Source organism: Macaca fascicularis, chromosome 8 (assembly GCF_037993035.2).
Source record: "Macaca fascicularis isolate 582-1 chromosome 8, T2T-MFA8v1.1".
Taxonomy (NCBI): Eukaryota; Metazoa; Chordata; class Mammalia; order Primates; family Cercopithecidae; genus Macaca; species Macaca fascicularis.
Window position 1 is genome coordinate 103,439,688 of NC_088382.1, and position 26,333 is coordinate 103,466,020.

At 37.5% G+C, this 26,333-nt stretch overlaps 1 protein-coding gene across 6 annotated transcripts in view; it reads left to right on the forward strand.

The window, feature by feature from the left end:
* The window catches only part of TMEM67 (transmembrane protein 67), a 63,221-nt gene that overhangs the window by 34,176 nt on the left and 2,712 nt on the right, over nt 1-26,333 (forward strand). For 4 of the 6 annotated variants that reach the window (XM_005563698.5, XM_073999087.1, XM_045398498.3 and 1 more), the window contains 12 exons: nt 3,102-3,158; nt 4,649-4,747; nt 6,833-6,931; nt 7,295-7,381; nt 8,495-8,594; nt 8,689-8,828; nt 10,954-11,094; nt 15,280-15,360; nt 16,430-16,546; nt 20,590-20,706; nt 20,811-20,915; nt 21,541-21,643. In XM_005563698.5, coding sequence (XP_005563755.3) covers nt 3,102-3,158; nt 4,649-4,747; nt 6,833-6,931; nt 7,295-7,381; nt 8,495-8,594; nt 8,689-8,828; nt 10,954-11,094; nt 15,280-15,360; nt 16,430-16,546; nt 20,590-20,706; nt 20,811-20,915; nt 21,541-21,643 — 1,246 coding nt within the window. Of the gene's footprint in view, nt 1-1,266; nt 1,487-3,101; nt 3,159-4,648; nt 4,748-6,832; nt 6,932-7,294; nt 7,382-8,494; nt 8,595-8,688; nt 8,829-10,953; nt 11,095-15,279; nt 15,361-16,429; nt 16,547-20,589; nt 20,707-20,810; nt 20,916-21,540; nt 21,644-26,333 lie in introns of those variants that run through there. The other 2 variants (XR_012416526.1, XM_073999088.1) reach the window with 2 other exon arrangements.

Consider the following 26,333-nt stretch of genomic DNA (forward strand, 5'->3'; position numbering starts at 1 on the left):
GCAGCCTAGTATCCTTGTTCGGGATACTGGGGTATGCTGAGGTGTGCAATGTCTGCTCCTGTTCTTTTTGGCCGCCTTGCTTTTGTTAAGATTTTGTGGGCCGGGTGCGGTGGCTCACGCCTATAATCCCAGTACTTTGGGAGGCCAAGGCGGGCGGATCACCTGAGGTTGGGAGTTTGAGACAGCCTGACCAACATGGTGAAACCCTGTCTCTACTGAAAATACAAAAATTAGCCGGGGGTGGTGGCACGCATTTGTAATCCCAGCTACTCTGGAGGCTGAGGCAGGAGAATCGCTTGAGCCCAGGAGGCGAAGTTGCAGTGAGCCGAGACCGAGATCACTTCACTGCACTCCAGCCTGGGCAAAAGAGTGAGACTCCATCTCAAAAAAAAAAAAAAAAAAATCTTATGTCTTTGCCCAATTAAGCCAGGAACTCAGACTTTACAGTGGGCATATGTGTGCTCACCAATCTGTGACCTACTTAATAGAGACATACTTCAACAGGCAGAAGGAGATGATAATTATCAGCATTATAACTAGTACAGCTAACATGAACTAGAGGATGTAGTTTGGACCTGCAGCCAAATAGGTTTCCCACTACTTCGTCAACTAAATTAAACTTAACTACAGGACAGAAGGCCTCTTCTGCCTGGGTGGGCCTGTATATGGAAGCGAGACCTCTTAGGCTGCACTACAGAGAATGAGCTTAGAGAAGGTTGAGCTACACATGCTCAGTTCCTCTTCTCAACTTCTCCAGTCAGATAAAGCATCTTGCTTTGAGGAGGGATAAATGAGAGAGGGATAGAGGTAACAAAACAGAGGTAATTCTTCTATATTTTTCCTCCTAGAGATTAAGTGGCTATTCCCTTCTTTCTGTAAAAACATGAGAAGTGGAGCATAGCATTTCTTACCTCCAAACTCTGTAAGAACTTTGAATTTCTACTATTTTACTTCTGTATTTTAATATTCTAGTTCCTTCAGCCGGTGCTTTTGGCCTCTCTGTTGTGCTTGTACTTGTACTTGACTGCTATTGGATTCAAACTTTAATTAAGTAAAAATACATATGTAGTATAACTTTTAAAGATTTTCCATCCTCATTTGTATTACCTAATCCAGTGCTAAAATTAGTTTCCATTGACCGAGCTTGCATACTCTGTAATGAGAGGAGAAGAAAATCCAAAACATACTTGGTAACAACAAAAGACTGCCTGGTTTAAAACTTCCTGGAGTGGTGTTATGAGTAATCCAGAATATATTTATTTTCAGCTTGACCAACATAGTGAAACCCTGTCTCTACTAAAAATACAAAATTAGCCAGGCATGGTGGTGCATGCCTGTAATCCCAGCTGCTTGGGAGGCTGAGGCAGGAGAATCACTTGAACCCGGGAGGAGGAGGTTGCAGTGAGCCGAGAGCGTGCCATTGCATTCCAGCCTGGGCAACAAGAGCAAAACTCTGTCTCAAAAAAAATAAAATAAAATAATTGTGTGTGTGTGTGTGTGTATGTATATATATTTATTTTAATGTAAAACACTTCTGAGTCTTTTCTTTAAATATTATTCTTGTCCAAAATAATTCTAAACTAAGCCTTGATAAATTGAAAAATAACAAATAGAAAAAAGTTAAGTCCGCTGGTTGTGGTGGCTCACGCCTGTAGTCCCAACACTATGGGAGGCCGAGGTGGGCAAATCAGTTGAGGTCAGGAGTTAGAGACCAGCCTGGCCAACATGGTGAAACCCTGTTTCTGCTAAAAATATAACAAAAAAAAAATTATCTGGGCATGGTGGTGGTTACCTGTAATCCCAGCTACTTGGGAGGCTGAGGCAGGAGAATTCTTGTTGCTTGAACCTGGGATGTAGAGATTGTAGTAAACCAAGATTGCACCACTGCACTCCAGAGTGAGACTGTCTCAAAAAAGAAAAAAAAAAAAGTTAAGTCATGAAACTACATGAAGTCTACCTCAAATTATTCTAAATATAAAATATACAATTCTTTCATCATTTCTTAATTTCTCATGGCAGCTGTTGCAAAATTTTACATCAGTTGTAAACATCCAACTATGTCTCTGCTCTTTATCTAGTCTTGAGCAGATCAGGACCATCTAACATGAATTCCTTAAGATTTCCTCTTTAATATTTCAGAATCTCTGTTTCATTGTCCTTCCCATTTCTTGTTCCTGTTTCCAAGAAAGAAGGTCCCCTCCTCTCTTCCTAAACTAATCTTCTATCTAAACTCATTTATAGTACATTTTCCAATATCCTGTTCCATCCCTAATGTCTTATTCAGACAGCCTCTCTGCGAGTCCCTTTCCTTTGTTTATAAAAACTCTCAGATTGCCTTATCTTAAAAACAAACTAAAACAACCAACCAACCAAACAAACATTTTACTCAGTTCTGCCAGCTGCCCAGCTTGCTAATGTATCTCTTCATTTCCCAACCATTTACTCTTTCATCATTTGCAGTCTGGCTCTTGCCATTTACTTCTTTGAAAACCTCTTTCATGAAAGTCAGCGATGGTTTCCATGTATAGTGGCTTTCTTTACCTTGACATTTATACAACATTTGAAACTGTACTCAATGTCCTCCTCCTTCTTGAAACTCCCTATTCTGTGACCATGGTAAGACTTAAGTATCTTCCTCTCCTACCCCTCACAGTCCTCTTCTCTGACCTTTTACTAGGTTCTTCTTTCTCTTGTCTCTTAACGTAGTGGTATCTTTAAGATTTTGTTCAGATCTTTGATTAATCTACGGTTTAGCAACTGGTGGTTTACCCAGTTGCTAAATTCCTAATGTACAAGTTTAGTCAAATTCCTCAGTTACAGAAGTCTATCAGAAAATGAAATATGATTAGTCTGTGCATGAATTTAACTTATCTCCTAACAAGCCCCGTTTTTAATGTGCGTGAAAGAGATATTTAAAGTAGCACAAATAATTCTCAAAAGCATATCTATTTACATGTAAGTAAAGGTCAACTCTAATAATATTGATAGTTAGAAACTATAGTGTTTATGGTAAAACCCAGCTACAAATGTGTTTTTATAAGAAAAGTAAGTTTGTATTACATAATTTCAGTATAGCTAATTTGTTTTGTTTTAAATACCAGGTTTCTTTCTCAGTCACATACGAAATGGATCATGGAGAAGCACATGTCCAGACAGATGTAAGTTTATTTTAACCTATTAAAATATATACAGTGTATTTTATAATTAAATAATTTCAGATGTGCAAGAAAGTTGCTAAAACAAATTTGCCAGATACTCTTTCCCCAGCCTCCCCTAATGTTAGCGTACATAACCTTAGCACAATGATCATAATCTGGAAATTAATATTGATGTAGTCCTATTAACTCATCTACATGCTATTTGAATTTCACTATTGAATTTTTTTCTGTTTTAGGACCCAATCTAGCGTCACATATTGCTTTTAGCTGTCATAGCTCCTTAGTGTTTTACAATGTGTGACAGATTCTTAGTCTTTCTTGACCGTAATACTTTTGAAGAGTACTGGTCCATTATTTTGGCCCTTAATTTGGGTTTGTCTGGTATTTTCCCATGATCAAATTGAGTTCATATAGTTTTGGCAAAGATGCCATCAAAGTGATGCTATAATAATAAATAAAAATAAGTATCTCATGGGGAAGATTCTTTGAAATTATGCAAACATCCTGCTTCTATTCTTCTTATTCTCCCCCTCTCGTTTTTTGTTTTTTTTTTTTTGGAGATGGAGTTTTGCTCTTGTTGCCCAGACTGGAGTGCAATGGCGTGATCTCAGTGATTCTTTTGTCTCAGCCTTCTGAGTATCTGGGATTACAGGCATGTGTCATCACGCCCAGCTAATTTTTGTATTTTTAGTAGAGATGGGGTTTCTCCATGTTGGTCATTCTGGTCTCAAATTCCCAACCTCAGGTGAGCCACCGCACCCAGCCGGCCCTCTTAATTTAATTTAATTTTATTTTAGATGGAGTCTCACTCTATTGCCCAGGCTGGAGTGCAGTGGTGTGATCTCGGCCCACTGCAACCTTCACCTTGCTGGTTTAAGCAATTCCCCTGCCTCAGCCTCCCTAGTAGCTGGGATTACAGGTGCATGCCACCACACCAGGCTAATTTTTTTGTATTTTTAGTAGTGACGGGGTTTCACCATGTTGGCCAGACTGGTCTTGAACTCCTGACCTTAGGCAATCCACCCGCCTCAGCCTCCCAAAATGCTGGGATTATAGGCGTGAGCCACCACACCCTGCCCTCTTATTTTATTGAATAGCATCGATTGATGATTCTTACCTGCAGAAAGTTTCACTGTGATATTTGCCTGATGGTGATTTTCTGTTTCCCTAATTACTTTTTTATTTATTTGGAACTTTACTATAAGGAGAAACTCTCCCTTTGCTCACATTATTTATTCAATTATTTATTTTTAAATCAGTGTGAACTCGTATTTATTTTATTCTAGTAATTATAATATGTTACTATTTGTTTTCTTGTTCAAATTGTCCCACATTTGGCCATTACAAGTTCCTCCAACTTGACTCCTGTGTCCTTTCAACATGTCCCACCCCACCATTTTTTTGAGCACTTCCTTACTTTCTGTTCACAGTGTTTTTGAACACCAATGAGAGAAATTACATAAATTCTCAATTGTTCTTTTGTTTTTTAGATTGCTTTGGGTGTATTGGGTGGGCTAGCTGTTTTAGCATCTCTTTTGAAGACAGCAGGATGGAAGAGGCGCATTGGGAGTCCCATGATTGACTTACAGGTATAATCTCAGCGGTTTTTAAATAATATTTTAATCTTTTGACTCTTCTGGATCCTTTTCATAAGACACAGCTAGAGGATAAGTAAAGAAGTTGCATTGAATTTTTCTGGGGTATGTAATTAGGATAAATATTGCTGGGTCATATGGTATATGCGTACCTCATTTTCTTCCCACCATACTGTATGCCAGTCTATATTCCTACCAGCAATGCTCTTCTTATTTCTGCACAAACTTGGCAACACTTGATATTTTTCCAGCCTTTCCAATTTTTGCCAATCTCATGGCATATAGTAGTATGTCACTGTTGATTTCATTTTCATTTCTCTGTACTCTTCATATACATTTTAATCATTCAGGTTTTTCCTTCTGTTAACTGCCTGTTTATATCCCTTGCCTACTTCTCTATTATGTTTCCAGTTTTTCTTGTTTATGTGAAGGATTTTTTTTATTTTCTAAATAGTAACCCCTTTTTGGTTTCTGATGTTGAAATATATGAACAAATAAATATGTGACCCATCTGTCATTTTTATCCATGTGGTCCTTTGTTTAACAGAAACTTTCAGGTTTGATTTTGTTTTTGTTTTTGTTTTTGTTTGTTTTTTTGAGACAGAGTCTCACTCTGTCACCAGGCTGGAGTGCAGAGGCACGATCTTGGTTCACTGCAACCTCCATCTCCCGGGTTCAAGTGATTCTCCTGCCTCAGTCTGCTGAGTAGCTGGGATTACAGGCATGCACTACCTTGCCTGGCTAATTTTTGTATTTTTAATAGAGACGGGGTTTCACCATGTTGGTCAGACTGGTCTTGAACTCCTAGCCTTATGATCCACCCACCTCGGCCTCCCAAAGTGCTGGATTACAGGCATGAGCCACTACGCCTGGCCAGAAACTTTTAGTTTTGATATCATCATATCTGAATATTTTTTCAGTGCTTTTAGGATCTTGTTTAGGAAAACCTTCCCTATATCAAGATCACAAAGATAGTCCACATTTTATTCTATTAACTTTATACTTTCACTTCATATTTAACCTTTTATTTTTATCAAACATTTAAAAAATATTTACCATGTACCAGGCACTTTTTAAAGCTTTATGTATGTAATTTTCTTAATCCTCACAGTAGCTCTTTGAAGTTAGGTTATTATCATTATTCGCATTTTACACATGATGAAATTGAGGCAAAGGTTAAATTTTCTACTCTCTTGATTTTTACAGCAACTCAGTAATAGACATTTCCATTTTGCTGATGAAGAACATGAGAAAGGTTACCGGGTAACTTTAACCAAAGTATCTTTCTGATTCCAAAGCCAGTGAGCTAAGGAATCAGCAGGGGGACTTGATTTACTACTTGGGATAGTCCAGAAAGGCTTCCCAGAGAAGTGAACTTTAAGTGGGATTATCTCTTCATTCTACAGTAGTCACTGAGGCTCTACTGTCTAAGTGTCTGGCACTCTGCCAGGAACTAGAGGATGTGATAGTGAGCAAAGACAGACATAGTCTGTGCTCTCAGAAATCATGAGAGCTTGCCAGAGAGAGGAAGAGAAGAATATTTGGTAAAACAATGCCCATTTTATTCCACAAAATATTCAAGATGAAAGTATGGAGTGGTTAGTCATTGACTAACTACATGACTAGAACTGGCAGATGAGGCTAAAAAGTTAATTTTGGCCCATATTGTGAAAGACCTTGTGGATCAGGAATTTATATTGCAGTGAGGAGTTGTTCATTTTTAACAAGGGAAGTGACACAATCCAATTCACATTTTAGAAAACTAACTCTGGTGTTAGTGTGGAGGAGAGATTAAAGGGGACTAAGAGAAAATTAGGAAGCAGTTCAATTTTCTTAGATAGTGAAAGATGAGAAGAGTTGAAAAAAGAGGCTACCAGGAATGGCCAGAAAGGTAAGGAACCAAAAGGTAGCAAGGAGGAGGAAGCAGATGGTCTTTATAGCCAGATCATATGTGGATATGTGAAACGAGGTTTCAGGCTTAAGAAACGTAGTGGATGATGTATAAAAGTGGTAATATTACTAAAAGTGGTTTATACATTGAGTCTTAAACAGCTGTTAATTCATTTTTTTTAATTGCAGACAGTTATGAAATTCTTGGTGTACTATGCTGGTGATCTGGCCAATGTTTTCTTTATCATCACAGTGGGAACAGGTCTTTACTGGCTTATTTTCTTCAAAGTGAGTGAGTTTCTGAATTTACCCCAACTGCCAATATCGGAATAATTGAAAAATTTTCTTTATAAAGGAACTATTTTTGTTTGGGAGAATTTTTGATCAACAGTATTAAGAAAAGTGCCCAACTCTCCATTCCTTGAGTGTGCTGAGCTTATCGATCACATCGCTATCTTCCTCTTTTATGCTTTCTTTGGTTTTTAAATTGTGCTTAAGAAAAACCTTGTTCAATTGGAAGACTTACGTGGGAGGATCCTGTGAGTCCAAAATCGAGTCCTGCCCGGGCAGCATACTGAGACCCTCCTTTCCCAAAAAAAAAAAAAAAAACACTTTGTGTGATTATATTTAATCAAGTAATTTTTATTATAGGCACAGAAGTCTGTCTCTGTTTTGCTACCAATGCCAGTTCAGGAAGAACGTTTTGTCACTTATGTTGGATGTGCCTTTGCTCTGAAGGTAAGTTTTAAAGGACAGGTTACCAAATTTAAAAGGCCTGCTAATGAACTAATAAGTCTTTAAAATTAAAATGCTTTCAAAAATCTTTGGTGTGAAATTCACTTTGGTTTTGAAAGAAAGCATTAATTATTTTATGCAGTAAATTTACTTTTATTTGTAGTAGATGCTCAGTCTGAAAATCTGCCTTAAATATTTTTTTCAAAGAAGCCATAAATTTGTATGGCTTATTTGATAAAATGATATTTCAGTATATAACTTTCCTTAAAGTCTGATGATACATTCACAATGGGACAAAATGTCTTCAGGCATGAATTTTGTCTCCATTAATCAAGGATAAAGTGTTGAGATCTTAAAGCTGTTTTGTCTGTCTCCAGATTCCTTTGCTCCTTTCTTCCTATGACCCCCATCCTCAACTCAGTGTTCTCTATCAATGTAGGTGAAGCTCTTTATATGCCTCTTGATAGTCCTTATCCCATTGTACTGTGAATATTAAGTGTCTCCTTTTTCCACTGGCTGGGAGCTTCTCGAAGTGAAGTATCCCATACTTAGATTTTTATCCTTTATTTGATCAATAATGCAGCAACTAGAAAGAATGCCTCAGTTTAAACATATTGCTTCTATAAATGAGAAAGATGTGTTTCAACAACGCATTCTGTAAAAATCAGAAATCTTAATAGCAGAAATAGAAAAAACAGACAGAGCATTCAAAAACTTTAGGAAAAACAAGCTATAGTTGAAAATATCTTTACTTATAAAGAAGTCAACTGATCTACAAAACGAGGTGTGCTTCTAGAATCTTTGGGAAAGAGTCAATTATATAAGTCCCTATGTGAGGAGGAAAAATGTCTCCTCTTTTCATATTCCTATTTTAAAGAAATAAATAAAAAGGGAAGGTAAAGTAAAATGTATATGAAAATTCTGTGAATTTGGTGATTCCAGGTTATCTGATGAGCTTCTAATGATCCCCTAGTGGTATTATAACTTCATGTGAATTCACTTATAAACGTATATGTTCTTGTGATAACAGTATGTTTCTTAAAGAGTCAATATTGGTTTTATAAGCAGGCTTAATGCTGGTACTCTTTCAGGTGTTTTATTATATGTCATTCTCAGGCACTACAATTTTTGCATAAGCTCATATCGCAGATTACAATAGATGTATTCTTTATTGATTGGGAGCGACCTAAAGGAAAGGTTCTTAAAGCTGTTGAAGGTAAGTGAAATATACATTTGTACCAAAATTCTTTTGCTATCCTTGCAGAGCAAAGGAGGTAGAATTCTTTTACTCATTTTATTTTTCTGACCAGGTGAGGGTGGTGTACGAAGTGCCACTGTTCCTGTAAGCATATGGAGAACATATTTTGTAGCAAATGAATGGAATGAAATTCAGACTGTGAGAAAAATTAATTCACTATTTCAAGTACTTACTGTCCTCTTCTTTTTGGAGGTATAAACTGTTTTGATGTGATTATATGCAACTTACATGTACCTTATAAATATTAAACTAATATAATTCCAACTAAGTTTTCATGACAGTGGAAGATTTCTCTAAAGGTTGAAATATTGTTGTGAAGCCATTAAAAAGGAGTGACTTTATGTTATATATTTTACCACAATTTTTTTGTTTTAAGTTTACCATCTTAAGCATTTTTGAGTGTAGAGTTTAATAGTGTTAAGTCAGCCAGGCGCAGTGGCTCACGCCTCACTTTGGGAGGCCAAGGCAGGCGGATCACCTGAGGTCGGGAGTTTGAGACCACCCTGGCCACCATGGAGAAACCCTGTCTCTCCCAAAAAATACAAAATTAGCTGGGCATGGTGGCACATGCCTATAATCCCAACTGCTCGGGAGGCCGAGGCAGGAGAAGCGCTTGAACCCGGGAGGCAGAGGTTGCAGTGAGCCAAGATCGCGCCATTGCATTCCAGCCTGGGCAAAAAGAGCGAAACTCCATCTCAAAAAAAAAAAGATAGTGTTAAGTACATTCGCATTGTCATGCAAAATCATCATCACCATTCATCTCTAGAACTCTTCATCTTGCAAAACTGAAACTCCATACCCCTTAAACAACCCTGTACCCATTCCCTGCTACACCTAACCCCTGGCAACCACCATTCTATAATACTTCCTGTCTCTGTGTGTTTGACTGCTCTAGGTGTAAGGAGTGGCTTTAAAACCAATAGTTTGTATCAGAAGCCCTCGGGGATCTTTTGTAAAATACCTATGCTCGGGCTCACCCTTAGAGACTATGTTTGATTTAGTAGCTTTGAGGTAACCCCAGGTATCTATATTTTGAAAAAGCTCCCTACTCCCTGATCCGTATTCTCCCCTGCATTAGAATCACTATTATAAGTTTGATATTTTTCAACTAATTTTTATTGAAAACTTACTATAGACTATGTTCTGTGCTAAGAGCTGGGGCTAAAATGAACAAGATGCAACATATTTATTATACATTTGCAGTTATTTCATGGATTTAGTTGAAATTATTAAAGAAAGTATTCAGTACTAAGTGTAAGACTGAACATGGAAACCGTTTATATGGGAATAGGTTTTCTCAGGAATTATCTGCTTAATTAAGATTGAATATAAATCATTAACTCTTAGGTCTGTCTGTCTTCCTTCTTTTTTCTTCTTTCTTTCCATTCTCTTTCCCCTTTCCCTTCCTTTATTTTTGTAAAACTGGTAGAAGACTGTTTGTATCCTTAGAGCCTTTAAATAATATGAGCAATACTTCCAAAATTCACTTGAAGTAGTATTTTGGTTTTTCTTAAATGAACAGATAAAATTTATATATGTTTATAGTTTACAATACAGTGTTTTGATATATGTATTCATTGTGGAATGGCTAAATCAAGCTAGTTTATCTGTTACCTCACATACTTCTTTTCTTTTTGAAGTTGTGTGTGTGTGTGTGTGTGTGTGTGTGTGTGTGTGTGTGTGTGTTTAGGAGTTTCCTCAGCTTTAAAAGATGTTACATGAAAAAGTTTTATAGTCAAGTTAGTTTGGAAAATATTGGATTCAGTATAATCATGTAGTACCTTTTACTGTAAAACTTCTCAGAGCCTTTATTCTACAAGGGTGGGAAGCATGGAGGTGAGTGTAATGGATGGACCAAATGTATTTAAACATAGATTATTTTTTCAAAGAACTTATGCCCTTTAGAAGACATTTTGTAATATACTGTTTTAAAGTATAAAAATGTTTAGTACAGTGCCTGGCACATGTCAAATACTCATGAAATACTAGTTGTTGGTTTCACTCATTGGTAGTTTACTAATGAAAGTTTTATCCTTTGAATTAAATTTGTATTCCTGTCAGTGTGTATGACAATAAGGTTATATTTGACCCTTAGTCATATTGAGAAGAATGCCAAATGAACTAACTAAATATTGTGTAATAAATACTTTGTAGTTAAGATACTGGATAATAATTATTTTTATCTAGATTTTCTACTGTTTATACAAACTTGGATATTTTAGTTTTCAAGGTGAGTAGGGAGAGGTTTTCTATTTTCAGTCGAGTAGTTTTCTTTATCCATGTCTGTTTAAATTATTACTTTTCCTTTTTACTCCAGGTTGTGGGATTCAAGAACTTGGCATTAATGGACTCATCTTCTAGTCTTTCTAGAAGTCCATCTAGCTATGTAGCTCCTTATAGCCGCATTTTGAGATATGCAGTGTCTGCTGCTCTTTGGCTAGCCATTGGAATTATACAGGTAAGGAATTATACAGGTAATATTACTTCTAAGTAACATTACTTATTTATAACTCTGCTTACTTACTGATTATCATCAAACATTGACCACATCCTTCTTTCTGTAGCAGAAAGAAGGTGACAAGAGCAATAAGCTAATAGTCAGTTCTTTTTTTTTTTTTTTTTTTTTTGAAACAGTCTTCACTCTGTCGCCCAGGCTGGAGTGCAGTGGCATGATCTTGGTTCACTGCAGCCCCTGCCTCCCAGGTTCAAGCAATTCTCCCACCGCAACCTCCTGAGTAGCTGGGACTGTAGGCGCCCACCACTACATCCAGCTAATTTTTTTGTATTTTTAGTAGAGATGGGGTTTCACCATGTTGGCCAGGCTGGTCTTGAACTCCTGACTTCAGGTGACCCTCCTCCCCTCCCAAAGTGCTGGGATTATAGGTGTGAGCCATCGCACCCAGCCAGTAGTCAAGTCTTACATTGTGTTAGTCACTGTACTAATTAACTACTGTTGATCCATCACTTCTTGGCCTTTAGGCTAAGATCAAGTGTAATTACTGTTGATCCTTGAACAACATGGGGTTAAACTACTTGAACTCATTGACAGTAGAAAATACAGTGTTCACAGAATGCAAATTCTGCATCTGTAGAGGGTCAACTTTCTGTATAGATGGGTTCCAGCAGGACTGAATGTGGGACTTGAATATGGGTGGATTTTGGTATACTTGGGGGTTCTGGACTCAATCCCAACATACTAAAGGACAATTGTAATTGCTTTATACCTAATAATGCCTCAATCTTTATAATAGCCCTCAGAGATAAGCTCTGTTATTATCCTCATTTTATAGATGAGGAAACTGAGACACAGGAAGGCTAAAAAAATTGCCTGAAGTCATGTGACTAGTAACTGACAGAACTGGAATTTGAACTCAGACAGCCTGATTTCAGAGTTCACATTCTTGTCGATAGTGGGGCTCTGAAGGGCCTTTGAGAGTCTGCAGCTTTATAGTCATAGGACAGACTCCTTGTTTAGTTTATATGTAAATACAGGGACAGATAAGCTACCCTAAATATGTTGTTTTCTTTTGAAACATAACTTATTGTTTACATTTATTTATATATCATGAAACCTTACTCAAATTGCTCATACCCCTTGTGGAGTTTTTCTTGAAATATTTATTAAAATGACTAAAAGTAAAAGTAAGTCTTTTTAGCCTCAGGTCCCATGGATCTAGTAGAGGCTATAAAGAAAAAAAAAAAAAAAAAAAGGAAAGAAAAAAAGGAAAAAGAAAGAAGCAGCAGCAAGCATCTAACTTTCAGGTACTCATAAACAGAAAGAGTCCTTCTGTTTAAAATTTCCTTAACTTTTATAATCAGCACATGAAGATAGGACCTCTAGAGAGACCAATTTTAACTTCCTATAGCTGGCTAATAGCTATCTACCTAGAACAGCCTACTTTTAAGGATCTTTTGAGATTTTTGTTTGTTTGGTTTTTGTTTTTAGAGACAGTCTTCCCCTGTCTCCCCGTCTGGAGAGCAATGATGCAATCATAGTTCACTGCAGCCTCAACCTCCCAGGCTCAAGCAATCCTCCTGCCTCAGTCTCCTGAGTAGCTGGGACTATAGGCACATGCCACCACACCCAGTGATTTTTTTTTTTTTTTTTTTTGAGACAGAATTTCACTCTTGTTGCCCAGGCTGGAGTGCAATGGCGTGATCTCGGCTCACTGTAACCTTCGCCTCCCAGGTTCAAGCGATTCTCCTGCCTCAGCCTCCCAAGAAGCTGGGATTACAGGGGCCTGCCACCATGCCCAGCTAATTTTTGTGTTTTTAGTAGAGACGGGGTTTCCCCATGTTGGCCAGGCTGGTCATAAACTCCTGAGCTCAAGCTATCCTCCCATCTTGGTCTCCTAAAGTGCCAGGATTACAGGTCTGAGCCAGATTGAAATATTTTTAAGAGAGCATATTCTTAGAGAATGAGGTCCAGGTGGTGGTATTCAGTAATCTGTGTATTAACTTTTTAAATATATATTTATTTTAAATTGATGAGACTTACTCAAACTTGAAACTACAGGGATAGAGTTAGTAAAGGACAGCTGACAACCAGAAAAAGAAAACAAACATATTAGAATTGGAAACAAGATAGAATCAAAAGACTATGGGGTTTGATGTTTACCATCAATGTAATAGTAAGGAAATATTTTGTACAATATACCAATGTATTTTGTGAGTATATCAGATTCATCTGGATGTAGATAGTCTAAAGCAGTATCATCTGAAACTTTTCATATTTGGTTGAATATAACACAATCAAAAACAAAATAAGAGTGGCTGAAATCAAAGAGAACCTTGTCTTTCCCATGAAAAAGATGAGCAGAGGTCCAAAGTACAGGGCTGGAGTGGAATGGTGGCTTAGTGCTACTGTCAGGACCCAGAAGCCTGTCCTTCTGCCCAGCCACAAGGGACTTCCATCTCCACAGTCCCTTCATGGTCCATAATGGTCAATGAAGTTACAGGAGGGAATTGAAGTAGGTAAGGTCACCTTTTCTTTAACAGCCTTTTCAGAAGTGCCTTTCAACATCTTCTTGGCTAGAACTTAATAGCATGGCCACACCTAACTGCACTAGAACCTTTCAGCTGGGCAGCAGTATATCCTGCTCAAGGAAGGGATCTGTTACTAAGGAGAAAGGGTTGTTGGGACAGCACCTAGCAATCTCAGACACCACCATCTAACTTCATTCTTTGCATCTCACTTTGCTGTCAGCTGGATAGTAAACCTTTTCTCTCCATGGTAATATTCTAAAATGATCAGTGTTTATATATTTGTCAAGAATCTTTGAGAGTTCCTTTAACAACCTGTTACAGTTTTGTAAATTTGTCTAAACTCTTCTTGATTCTAATGATGTCAGGCTTTATTGTTCACTCCTTCTATTTCCTTAAACCCAGCCTCTTCAGCTTTTAAGTGGTGTCTTTTAATTTTTAAACCTTGAATATTGCTGTTTTTGACATCCTTTAAAGAGGTTTAAAATATGTATATATATGCCGGGCGCGGTGGCTCAAGCCTGTAATCCCAGCACTTTGGGAGGCCGAGACGGGTGGATCACGAGGTCAGGAGATCGAGACCATCCTGGCTAACATGGTGAAACCCCGTCTCTACTAAAAAAAATACAAAAAACTAGCCGGGCGATGTGGCGGGTGCCTGTAGTCCCAGCTACTCGGGAGGCTGAGGCAGGAGAATGGCGTAAACCCGGGAGGCGGAGCTTGCAGTGAGCTGAGATCCGGCCACTGCACTCCAGCCTGGGTGACAGAGCGAGACTCCATCTCAAAAAATAATAATAATAAAATAAAATAAAATAAAATATGTATATAGAGTATGTAGGAAAACATTTTCAGCAGTCAGCTACTATAGATTCACTTATCTATTCATTCACATATTTAAGTGCATTTTATGTACTGGATGCTGTGCTGAGCTTATGGATATGCTGTTACAGGAACAAATGACAGATTGTGCCAAGTGCTGTGAAGAGATGCAGCAGGGACATGAGATAGAGAGTAAAAAGAAGGGAGGAGAGTGGAGGGTAGGAATGGGGGACAGTGGGGACAGCTTTAAATAGGGGAGTTAGGAAATTTTACCTTTTTGTGAAACATGTCTAAAAAGATGTACCAGGTAAAATTTTTATTTATAAAATTTCTGTTTCTACTATTAAATCTAAGAAAATACTGGAAACCATTCCATATGAATTTTTAATACTTTATAGTTAGAATACTAGATATATGCTTTTTATGTGCTGTTCTGGCAGAGAAAATTAATTTGAAAAGTAGAGAATTTTCTCATGTCTTGGAATTTAGATGAGCAAAATGACAAAACCAAACATAAATCTGACCATCGATGCATTGATTTGTCCTACATTTTTAAAAGACTTTTTCTTTCTTCCCACGTGTTTGTCATAGCTTGTTTTAATGACACAGAAAGTTTTCAAAACTCAAAATAGATTCCCTCAATGACTCAACACAATTTCAAAATCCTCCTCCCTTTGACAGAAGACTCAGAAATGATAAGTAGGACTTTATCACATAGGAACTGTTAAAGACCACTGTGCTTTTGGTTGGAACTTTTTTTTTTCTTAAGATACTACACTGGCTGTAACAGAAAATTAAAATCCTAAAAGCTAATAAACATAAACTTGGCTTAATGTTTCAGATCGTGTTCTTTGCTGTCTTTTATGAGAGATTTATAGAAGATAAAATTCGACAGTTCGTTGATTTATGCTCTATGAGTAATGTAAGTACTTTCTGACTTCATCTTGCAACTGTTACTTTCCCTTTTTAAAGGTCATGAGTTTGTTAAGAGAGGCTTTAAAAGTCATTTGGTATGACTGAATTTTTGGTCCAATTTTCCACTGGTTGTTAATTCCAGAGATAATTATAATGAGCTACAAGTTAATATTTACTGCCTTAGTTTTTTCATCTTTTTTTGTGTGTTTTGTTTGTTTGTTTGTTTGTTTTTGGAAACGGTCTTGCTCTGTCACCCAGGCTGGAGTGCAGTGGCACCATCTTGGCTCACTGCAACCTCTGGCTCCCGGGTTCAAGCAATTCTCACACCTCAATCTCCTGAGTAGCTGGGATTACGGGTGTGCACCACTCTGCTGGACTAATTTTTTTTTTTTTTTTTTTTTTTTTGTATTTTTGGTACAGATGGGGTTTCACCATGTTGGCCAGGCTGGTCTTGAACTCCACCTGCCTCCAGCCTCACCAAGTGCTGGGATTACAGGTGTGAGCCACTGTGCCCAGCCTGTTTTTTTCACCTTTATTTACAGTTTCTTAATTATGAATTTCTTATGCTTCCAAGTAGTTCATTAATTCCAGCACCCCTGAAAATTGTTTGTATATCAACGCTGTTTCTTCTTTTCCTTTCTTTTTTTTTTTTCTTTTTTTTCAAGAAAAGGCTCGCACTGTAACCCAGGCTGGAGTACAGTGGTGCAGTCGTAGCTCACTGCAACCTTGACCTCCTGAGTTCAAGCAATCCTCCCACCTCAGCTTCCCAAGTAGCTGGGACCACAGGTGTGCACCACCAACTACTCAACTTCTTTTTTTTTTTTTTGTAGAGAAAGAGTCTCCCTATGTTGCACAGACTTATTTCTCCCTTTCTTGGAAAATATCTTCAATCTCTTTTTCAAACACTTTAAAAAAAAACCTTATTATCCTTGATTACTGTATATTCCTCTTTATATATTTCCCAAGAATACAATCTTCATTATTTTGGGAAAAAGAAAGCAATTTTAAGGAAAACTTAATTTTTTGTTGTTTTGCATAAGAGTTGCTAATTGCTTCTTTTTATTCTCTTTTTATAGATATCAGTGTTTCTATTATCCCACAAATGTTTTGGATATTACATTCATGGTAGATCAGTACATGGGCATGCAGATACTAATATGGAAGAAATGAATATGAACCTTAAAAGAGAAGCGGTATGAAAATGTTTTACATCTTTTTGTTTTTAAGTTGAGAAATGGATTCTTATAAATCTTGGATTTGTTTTTTTTTTTTTAAGTCTTTATTGATAACTTTTTTTTTTTTTTTTTTTTTGAGATGGAGTCTCGCTCTGTCACCCAGGCTGGAGTGCAGTGGCCCAATCTTGGCTCACTGCAGCCTCTGCCTCCTGGATTCAAGTGATCCTCCTGTCTCAGCTTCCTGAGCAGCTGGGACTACAGGCATCTGCCACTACACCCGGCTAATTTTGTATTTTTAGTAGAGACGAGGTTTCACCATGTTGGCGAGGCTGGTCTTGAATCCTGACCTCAGGTCATCCACCCACCTTGGCCTCCTAAAGTGCTTGGATTACAGGCGTAAGTCACCGCACCTGGCCTATTGATCACTTTGAAAGTTGCTAGAGGCTGCCGGTCATGGTGGCTCACGCCTGTAATCCCGGCACTTTGGGAGGCCAAGGCGAGTGGGTCATGAGGTCAGGAGATCGAGACCATCTTGGCTAACACAGTGAAACCTCGTCTCTACCAAAAATACAAAAAAAATTAGCTGGGCATTGTGCCGGCGCCTGTAGTCCCAGCTACTCACGAGGCTGAGGCAGAATGGCCTGAATCCAGGAGGCGGAACTTGCAGTGAGCCGAGATCGCACCACCGCACTCCAGCTTGGGCGACAGAGCGAGACTCTGTCTCAAAAAAAAAAAATTGCTAGGGACCAGCTCACCCTGAACATCCACAAAGGCAAAGAATCTAATTTTATCTTGTAGTTCCTATATGAACTGTATTTCACAGTAACCAGATAATTCATGAGGGAAAGTTTCTCTTTATAGAAGAAAGTAGAAGGAATTCTAAGTTAGAAAAATTAACATTTTGCAGCGACTAATGGATTGATGAATGTAATCTGCCATCATCAGTGGATGCTAAACAATTAAGTCATTGTTGACAGGGAACTTTATAATAAGGGATCAGGTTGACGTAATTTAGACGCCCTGTAAATAAAAATAAGGATAACTGACATATACACTTCCTGCCATGATGCAGTAGGAAGTATATAACACCAATGAAGTATTTTTGCCTAAAAAACTGAACCTGAGTATAATCAACCCTCTAGCCTAATCACCAGTTTACAGGAAATACAAGCGATAAAGGGACAAATTAAATAGCGCCATAGAAAGTAATTAGCCAGGCCTGGGTATAGGCTGCCTCACAGGATAAATTACTTAGTGTCTCCAGACAAATCAATGGCATGAAAAGAAAAGGAAGGATGATGGTGGCAGTGTACGAACTATTACATTATAAGAAAGATTTGAAAAACAAACCAATCTGATACAATATGTGGACTTTATTTGGATCCTGATTCAGACAAACCAACTATTTAAAAAATCTGGGAGATTTTTAGTGGACTAAATGTTAAGAAATAACTAATTTTGTTAGGTATGAAAATGGCATGGTAGTTATTTATTTTAAAGTTCTTATTAGAAATGCATACAAAGCATTTACAGATGAAATGACATGGTCTGGGTTTTACTTTAAAATACTCTAAGAAAAAAGAAAATTTGGGAGGATAGATGAAACAAAATTGATAAAATATTAGTAATTGCTGACGCTAGGTAGTGAGTGGTTTACTATTCTCTCTACTATGTACATTTGGAAAACTTCCATAATAAAATTTTTTAGAGAATAGGATGTGCTTAAGCAGAAAAACCAAGAGGATTTAGTGATTAAGGGCCATACCCGTGACTTGTAAGAATTTGATACGTGATAATGGCATTTCAGAGAAGAATTTATTTAATACATTGAACTGGATCACTTGATTAAACATTAGAAATTACCTTGTGATTAAAAAGTTAAATGTAAAACATGAAGCCATAAGAACCTAGAAAAGAATATTTCAGACTGGAGGATGATATTCTAAGGATAAAGAATAGAAAGCATCAAAAAAATATTAATTGATGTTACTTTATTAATATAGTACATTTACATATCAAGCAATCATAAATAAAAGGTAGTAAATTAGAGTAAAATACTTATAATAAATATGACAAAGATATTGATAACAATATTGAAAGATATGCAAATCACTAAGAAAACACTAAATTAAAATCTCAATGGAAAAATGACCAATAGACACTAATAAACCTCTAAAAAGATTTTAACTCATAATCAAAGAGCTGAATATAAAAATAATGATTTTCCCCTCTTCAAATTAGCAAAATTTTTTTAGAAAAGCTAATACTTAATAGCATCAAGGACACAGTGAAATGGGCAACCACAAAGCTACTGGTGGCAGGTTGAATTTATGCAGACCTTCTTGAAAGTGTTTGGGCAACGTATATACCAAGAGCTTTTTAAGGTTCATGATCTTTAATTCACTGATTTTATGAATGTTAACTCAAGGAAAAATTAACAATATGAACAGCTACTTAAATTCAGGATCTTTATCACAGGAGTTATTTATAAGGGAAAAAGTATGTAAAAATTGGAGAATATTAAATAAATTCTCTTACCTTTATGGTGAAATCTTAAGTAGATGGTAAAATCATGTTTTATAGAATATTTAATGACATGGGGAATTGCTCAGGCTATAACGTTAAGTGAAAAAGAAGTCATTGTGATCCCAATTTTATGCGATTTATATGTACATCCCTTAGACAAAAGACTGGAAATGAAATTCCTTAATATATCTATATTTCTGGGTGTTGAGACTAGGTAATTTTTTTTCTTTTCTTTTTTGTATTTCTCTTTATTTTGTAAATTTTCTGCAATGGCATGCATGTTTTTAATCAAGAAAAAAAATTTTCAATAAAGAAGTTCACTATATGTATTCTCCCTTTAACTGTGTAGAAAGCCAAGTGCCATATTATGTTTTCAGGTTAGATTTAGACAAAGAAGGAAAATATTAACCTCTGGAGTAGGTGGACAGGCTTTATATAGGCCAGAGAACTTGAGTCGAGCCTTGAAGCATCAATCCAATCAAAATTTTTTTTTTTTTTTTTTTGAGACGGAGTCTTGCTCTGTCGCCCAGACTGGAGTGCAGTGGCGCGATCTCGGCTCACTGCAAGCTCCACCTCCCGGGTTCACGCCATTCTCCTGCCTCAGCCTCCGGAGTAGCTGGGACTACAGGCGCCCGCCACCACGCCCGGCTAATTTCTTTTTGTATTTTTAGTAGAGACGGGGTTTCACCGTGTTAGCCAGGATGGTCTCGATCTCCTGACCTCGTGATCCGCCCGCCTCGGCCTCCCAAAGTGCTGGGATTACAGGCTTGAGCCACCGCGCCCGGCCAAAAATTTTTTACATATTTGTGGTTGTCAGGATCCAAGTTGTATCAGGGAAACCCAAAATGAATATGGATATCTGGTTCATAACATTAACTGTTTGGTCATGTATCACTATGTTTTATTGGAATTAATTAAGGAAGCATCTCAAAAATGTTTAGAAAACAAAAAAGATCATTTGCAATTATAAAACTAGTTAACTCCAAAGCAAGACCTTTCAGCATACATTAAAAGAGCAATAATCTTCATTATAAGGGAAGCTAAGAATATCAATATACAATAAACATATATATAGTCTTTATATCATCTCCTTTGCTCTACTTAAATATATATACTCTACCTAAAAATATATATATGCTCTACTTAAATATATAAATGTATATGTGATAAATATAAATATATAAATATATATATTTAGATATAGATAAATATACATGTAAATATACATAAATATAAATATACATGTAAATATATAGATAAATATACATATATTTTTCTTTTTTTTTTTAAGTAGAGCAAAGGAGATGATATAAAGACCTGTAAGGGAGTATGAATTAGAATAAAGCAGAAATTAGCAAAATCTGGGAACCTTGGATAATGGTAGAATCTGTTTCTCAAATACAGTTTCAGTGAATTTCACTTAGCACCTGAATCTTGTAATACATGATAACAGCTAAAAAACAGTCTGTATTTTCTTTTTGAGGCAGGAAATTTTTTATAATTTTGATCTTAACTTAAATTCTTTAACTTTTCAGGAAAATTTGTGTAGCCAGCGAGGTTTGGTACCCAACACAGATGGTCAGACTTTTGAGATTGCAATTTCTAACCAGATGAGACAACATTATGACAGAATTCATGAGACACTAATAAGGGTTTGTATAAAGTACAGTTCAGATATATTCTGTCAATATTTAATGTTTTTTAGATACCAAGAACATAAGACTTTGTATTTATTCATTTCTCTTTTTTACGTTAGAAAAATGGTCCTGCTAGACTATTGAGTTCATCAGAAAATACTTTTGAGCAGAGTATAAAGGCATATCATATGATGAATAAATTTCTTGGCTCCTTCATTGACCATGTATGTATGTCAACATTTATATTTAAGCTGGGATCAAATGCAGTTTTTAAAAGGTTAAGTGGGAATGTCAATTATTTCTTCAAGTCAACCAAGTCAGTAAACTTAGAACTCCCCTGCTTAGGACCTTCCCTTTTTTTGTCTGTCACATTCAATACTTAGGAATAATATATTTTTAAAAGACATTTCTAGCCATTAACAAACTATGGCTTAGGGATAGAGTTAGGTTATGCAAAAGTAAAATGAAATTTTCTTTGTCTGTTAACATAATGATGATTCCCTTATACTATATCTGCACTGGAATTTTGTTAGCCAGTTCCCAAAATATTACTGCATTATTCATTATTGAAATCCTTGTGTTATGCTATGATTGTACTTCTGAAAAGCATTTTATAAATTGATTTTCAGTATATCTAGCCCTAAATACCAGTAAGGGCATTTAAAATTTAAAACATTCCTATAGAGAAGTTTGTTACAGGTTTCAGTGTAGTAAATTCAGTCTTTTTGAAGAACAGATTTTCTTTGTGTACTGTTCATTTTTCATTTTCTCTCCTGCTGATTTTACATTAATTGCAAAGCATTTATTTCACTGCTGTTTTTGAAATGATGCTGTCTTTTTTTTTATTAGGTTCATAAGGAAATGGATTACTTTATAAAAGATAAGTTGCTTCTTGAAAGAATTCTTGGAATGGAATTCATGGAACCAATGGAAAAAAGCATCTTTTACAATGGTATCTTTTAAATCCCTTTGTAGAACTTGATAACTGTTTTCAAAGTTTGAGAAAAAAGTGCTTGTAGATATTTTTCTTTTTTTCTTTTTTTTTTTGAGATGGAGTCTCGCTGTATCGCCCAGGCTGGAGTACAGTGGTATGATCTCAGCTCACTGCAAGCTCCATCTCCCGGGTTCACGCCGTTCTCCTGCCTCAGCCTCCTGAGTTGCTGGGACTACAGGCACCCACCACCACGCCCGGTTAATTTTTTTCACTAGAGACGGGGTTTCACCATGTTAACCGGGATGGTCTTGATGTCTTGACCTCGTGATCCACCCACCTTGGCCTCTCAAAGTGCTGGGATTACAGGCATGAGCGACCGAGCCCAGCTGATATTTTTCTTTTGATTTAATAATTTTATGGATAGGCGCATTGGTTCATACCTGTAATCCCAGCACTTTGGGAGGCTGAGGCAGGTGGATCACCTGAGGTTAGGGGTTCCAGACCAACCTGCCAACATGGTGAAACCTGCCTTTTCTAAAAATACAAAATTTAGCCAGGCATGGTGGCAGGCACATATAGTCCCAGCTACTTGGGAGGCTGAGGCAGGAGAATGACTTGAACCTGGGAGGTGGAGGTTGCAGTGAGCTGGGTTCACTCCATTGTACTCCAACCTGGGTAACAAGAGTGAAACTCTGTTTCAAATAATAATAACAACTTTACATAAAAACAAAGGAAATACAATGAACTCAGTTAACCTCATGAATTATAATTCTTTTCTGTGTTCTATTTTATTATGTCATATAGCAGGAAACAAACACATAAAAGATTCTATAAGAAAGTAGAAAAGGTGAATTTCAGAATCAACAGTCCACATGGAAGAGATAGTAAAACAAATAAAATTCAGATTTTATTGGAACGTTCATTTAATGCCAAACATATGAAACACTTAAAGAAGAATAACATTTGTGATTAATCTTTAATACTTAAGTTTTTATCTTATCCAAGTTTGTAAAAATTGCTAATATTTGTGACAGGAATAGTGATTAAACCTGGTTTCATATTAAAAAGATAGTATACATGTCATTTGTAGTATGACTGATGACGTATGAGTAAGAATGGAAGTGGTATAACCAATGCCCTGGCCTAGATATCCTTTACCCATATGTTATTGCATGCCAGATATTGTGTCAGTCTGAGATACACAGACGAATGATCCCTACCTTGGGTATCTTGTTTAACAGACTATAGAAGAGAAACATGGGAATAAAGAGGGTGGTACTGGCATAGAAGTCTGTACAGGCACAGGTTGTGCCGGGGACAGAAGGGAGCATAGAAAATCTAACCAGATATGAGGTAAAGCCAGAAGAGGCAACATGGAGAAGTTTGAACTGAGTTTTAAAAACTCAGTAGCTGTTTGTCAACCGAGAGGATTAAGGTAAGAGAGGGAGGCAAAGACATTCATGCAGACAGGGAAAAGGGGATTCAAAAACAGTGCACAAAGTGCATTATGCACTTTCAAACTTTATAAAGTCTGATATGAAGTGGGACACAGTGGAAGAGAGCACTTGAAAGATAAAGAAGGCAGAGACCAAATTACAAAGGCCTTGCCTGATACACTAAGGGGTTTCACTCTATTCTGTAAACCTGTTGTTTCTAAAATTTTTTTTTAAATTTTTTGCCCCACAAGATGTATATAAGTTGATCCATGGAGGCATGAGAAGAAAATATTAAAATGTCTATTTGTATAAATTTGCAATTTAATCACCATTAATCTATTTTTAAATTTATATGGAGTAGTAATTAATAAAATATTTCTATTATATCTATTATGGGTTGCATGCTTAACATCTTATTCTGATAGGGATGCATGATCAAAATGATTTAGAAACCACTGCTAATGGGGCCGGGTGCAGTGGCTCATGCCTGTAATCCCAGCACTTTGGGAGGCCAAGGCAGGCGGATCACCTGAGGTCAGGAGTTCAAGACCAGCCTGGCCAATATGGTGAAACCCTGTCTCTACTAAAAATACAAAATTAGCCGGGAGTGGCGGTGCATACCTGTAATCCCAGCTACTTGGGAGGCTGAGGCAGGAGAATTGCTTGAACCTAGGAGGCGGGAGTTGTGGTGAGCTGAGATCGCGCCATTGCACTCCAGCCTGGGCAACAAGAGCAAAACTCTGTCTTTAAAAAAAAAAAAAAGAAAAGAAAAGAAAAAGAAACCACTGCTAATGAACATGGATATATCACTGAAGGGTGCTAAGCAGATCTGATTTGTAAATTGGAGAATTACTCTGTTAGTAGGTTACAAGTTGAGTTTAAATAGATGCAAAATTGTAATAGCATAGTTTAGACATTAGGATTATAGCTTTCCTCCAGGGCATAGTGGCTCACACCTGTAATACCAGCCCTCTGGGAGACCAAGGCAGGTGGTCACTTGAGCAGTTCAAGGCTGCAGTGAGTTATGATCATGCCGTAGCACTATAGCCTGGGTGGCAGAGCAAAACCCTGTCTCTGTAAAACAAAAACAGACAAACAAAAATATTGTAGCTTTCAAAGTCTTCTGGTCTTGGATTCAAAACCTGACTCTACCATTTACTGGCTTTGTGAACTTTGAGAAATTTGCTTAGCCTTTCTGAACTTTAATGCCTTCTTTGTAAAATTGGTTACAATCCTCTAAAAGTTTTGTGGAGTTATTATGTGTTAATATAAAGAACCCAGTAAAGTATCTGTTATGGACAGGCACTCAGAAAAGGAAATGTTATTATTATTATTATTATTATTTTTTGAGATGGAGTTTCACTCTTGTTGCCCAGGCTGGAGCGCAGTGGTGTGATCTTGGCTCACTGCAACCTCCGCCTCCCAGGTTCAAGTGATTCTCCTGCCTCAGCCTCCCAAGTAGCTGGGATTACAGGCGTGTGCCACCACACCTGGCTAATTTTGTATTTTTAGTAGAGGCGGGTTTTCACCATGTTGGCCAGGCTGGTCTTGAACTCGTGACCTCAGGTGATCTGCCCGCCTCGGCCTCCCAAAGTGCTGGGATTACAGGCATGAGCCACCGTGCCTGGCCCTATTATTTTTAATAATACAATAGTCACCTTCTTTCTTCCTGCTTTTTTTCTTCCTTTCTCCTTCAGTCTTCCTTCCTCTTCCTCCTCTTTCTAACTGTATTCTTCCATCTCTCTATCTTCTTCTTTTTTTTTTTTTTTTTGGAGATGGAGTTTCGCTCTGTTGTCCAGGCTGGAGTGCAGTGGCGCAATCTTGGCTCACTGCAACCTCCGCCTCCCAGGTTCAAGCAATTCTCCTGCCTCAGCTACTCGAGTAGCTGGAATTACAGGTGCCTGCCACCACACCTGGCTAATTTTTGTGTTTTTGGTAAAGATGGAGTTTCACCATATTGGCCAGGCTGGCCTCGAACTCCTGACCTCAAGTGACCTGCCCACCTCAGCCTCCCAAAGTGGGATTGCAGGTGTGAGCCACCGCTCCTGGCCTCACTATCTTCGTCTTCATCAAGAGCTGATGAGACTATGAGCTAAGGCAGTAGCAGTGGGGCTAGAGAAGAAAGGATTGCCAGAAATGTTAAGGGAAAAGACTAGTCAAAAATTATCCAGACTTCTGGCTGTGTGACTAAGTGGGTGGTGGTGCCTTTCAATAACAGAGGCAATACAGAAGGAGGACCAGGTTTTGAGGGAAAGAGGATGAATTTAGTTTTCAGTATGTTGCATCTTGAGGTACTTTAGGACATCTAGGAAGAGGTATCCAGTAGGCATTAAATATAAGGGACCAGGTCGTAGGAGAAAGTAGAAGCACACAATAAATTGAGGAGTTGCTATCATATGAAGTCATTGCTGGAGCAGTGTTAGTAGAAAATCACCAAGAGACAGTATGTAAAACAGGTTTATTTTTAAGATTATATATGCAAGTATAATGTGCATATTTTGTAAGGATATAACTTATAGGTCAGTGAATTTTCACAAACTGAATATACCCCTGTAACTAGTACCCTTTCAAGAGAGAACATTACCAGCACTCCAGATGCCCCCTTGTATAAAGCAGATGTTCCTAACTGGGTATCCCCGGGCTGCTTCAGTGGTTTTCTGGATTTCCCTGAAATTGTTGGCAAGACTTGTATATGTATGGTTTTTTTTTGTTTTTTTTTTTCCTGGTGGAAGGGTCTTTAGCTTTCATCAGGCTTTTGTAGTTTTTTGTTTGTTTGTTTGTTTGTTTAGAGACAGGTTTTTGCTCTGTTGCCCAGGCTAGAGTGCAGTGGTGCAATCATATTAATAGCTCGCTATAACCTCAGACTCCTGGGTTCATGCACTCCTCCCATCTCAGTCTCCCAAATAGCTAAGACTACAGGTGTGCACCACCAGATCCTTTTTCTTTTTTTTTGGTAGAGATGGAGTCTCACTATGTTGCCTAGGCTGGTCTTGAACTCCTGGCCTCAAGCAGTCCTCCTGCCTCAGCCTCCCAGAGTGCTGGAATTACAGGCATGAGACACTGTGCCCGGCCTCATCATAATCTTTTTAAAAGGGTGTTCACATCCCAATAAGGATGAAACCCGCTGGTGGAGTGAGAAGAGAACTTAGAGCAAAACCTTAAGGGGACTATTTGAAATAAATTATTGAACTCTTGAACACTGTGTACTATTCTGTGCCTTGCTGGGTTTTTTCTCTAATATACTCTATCTTAGGGAATGTTTGTAAGATTAA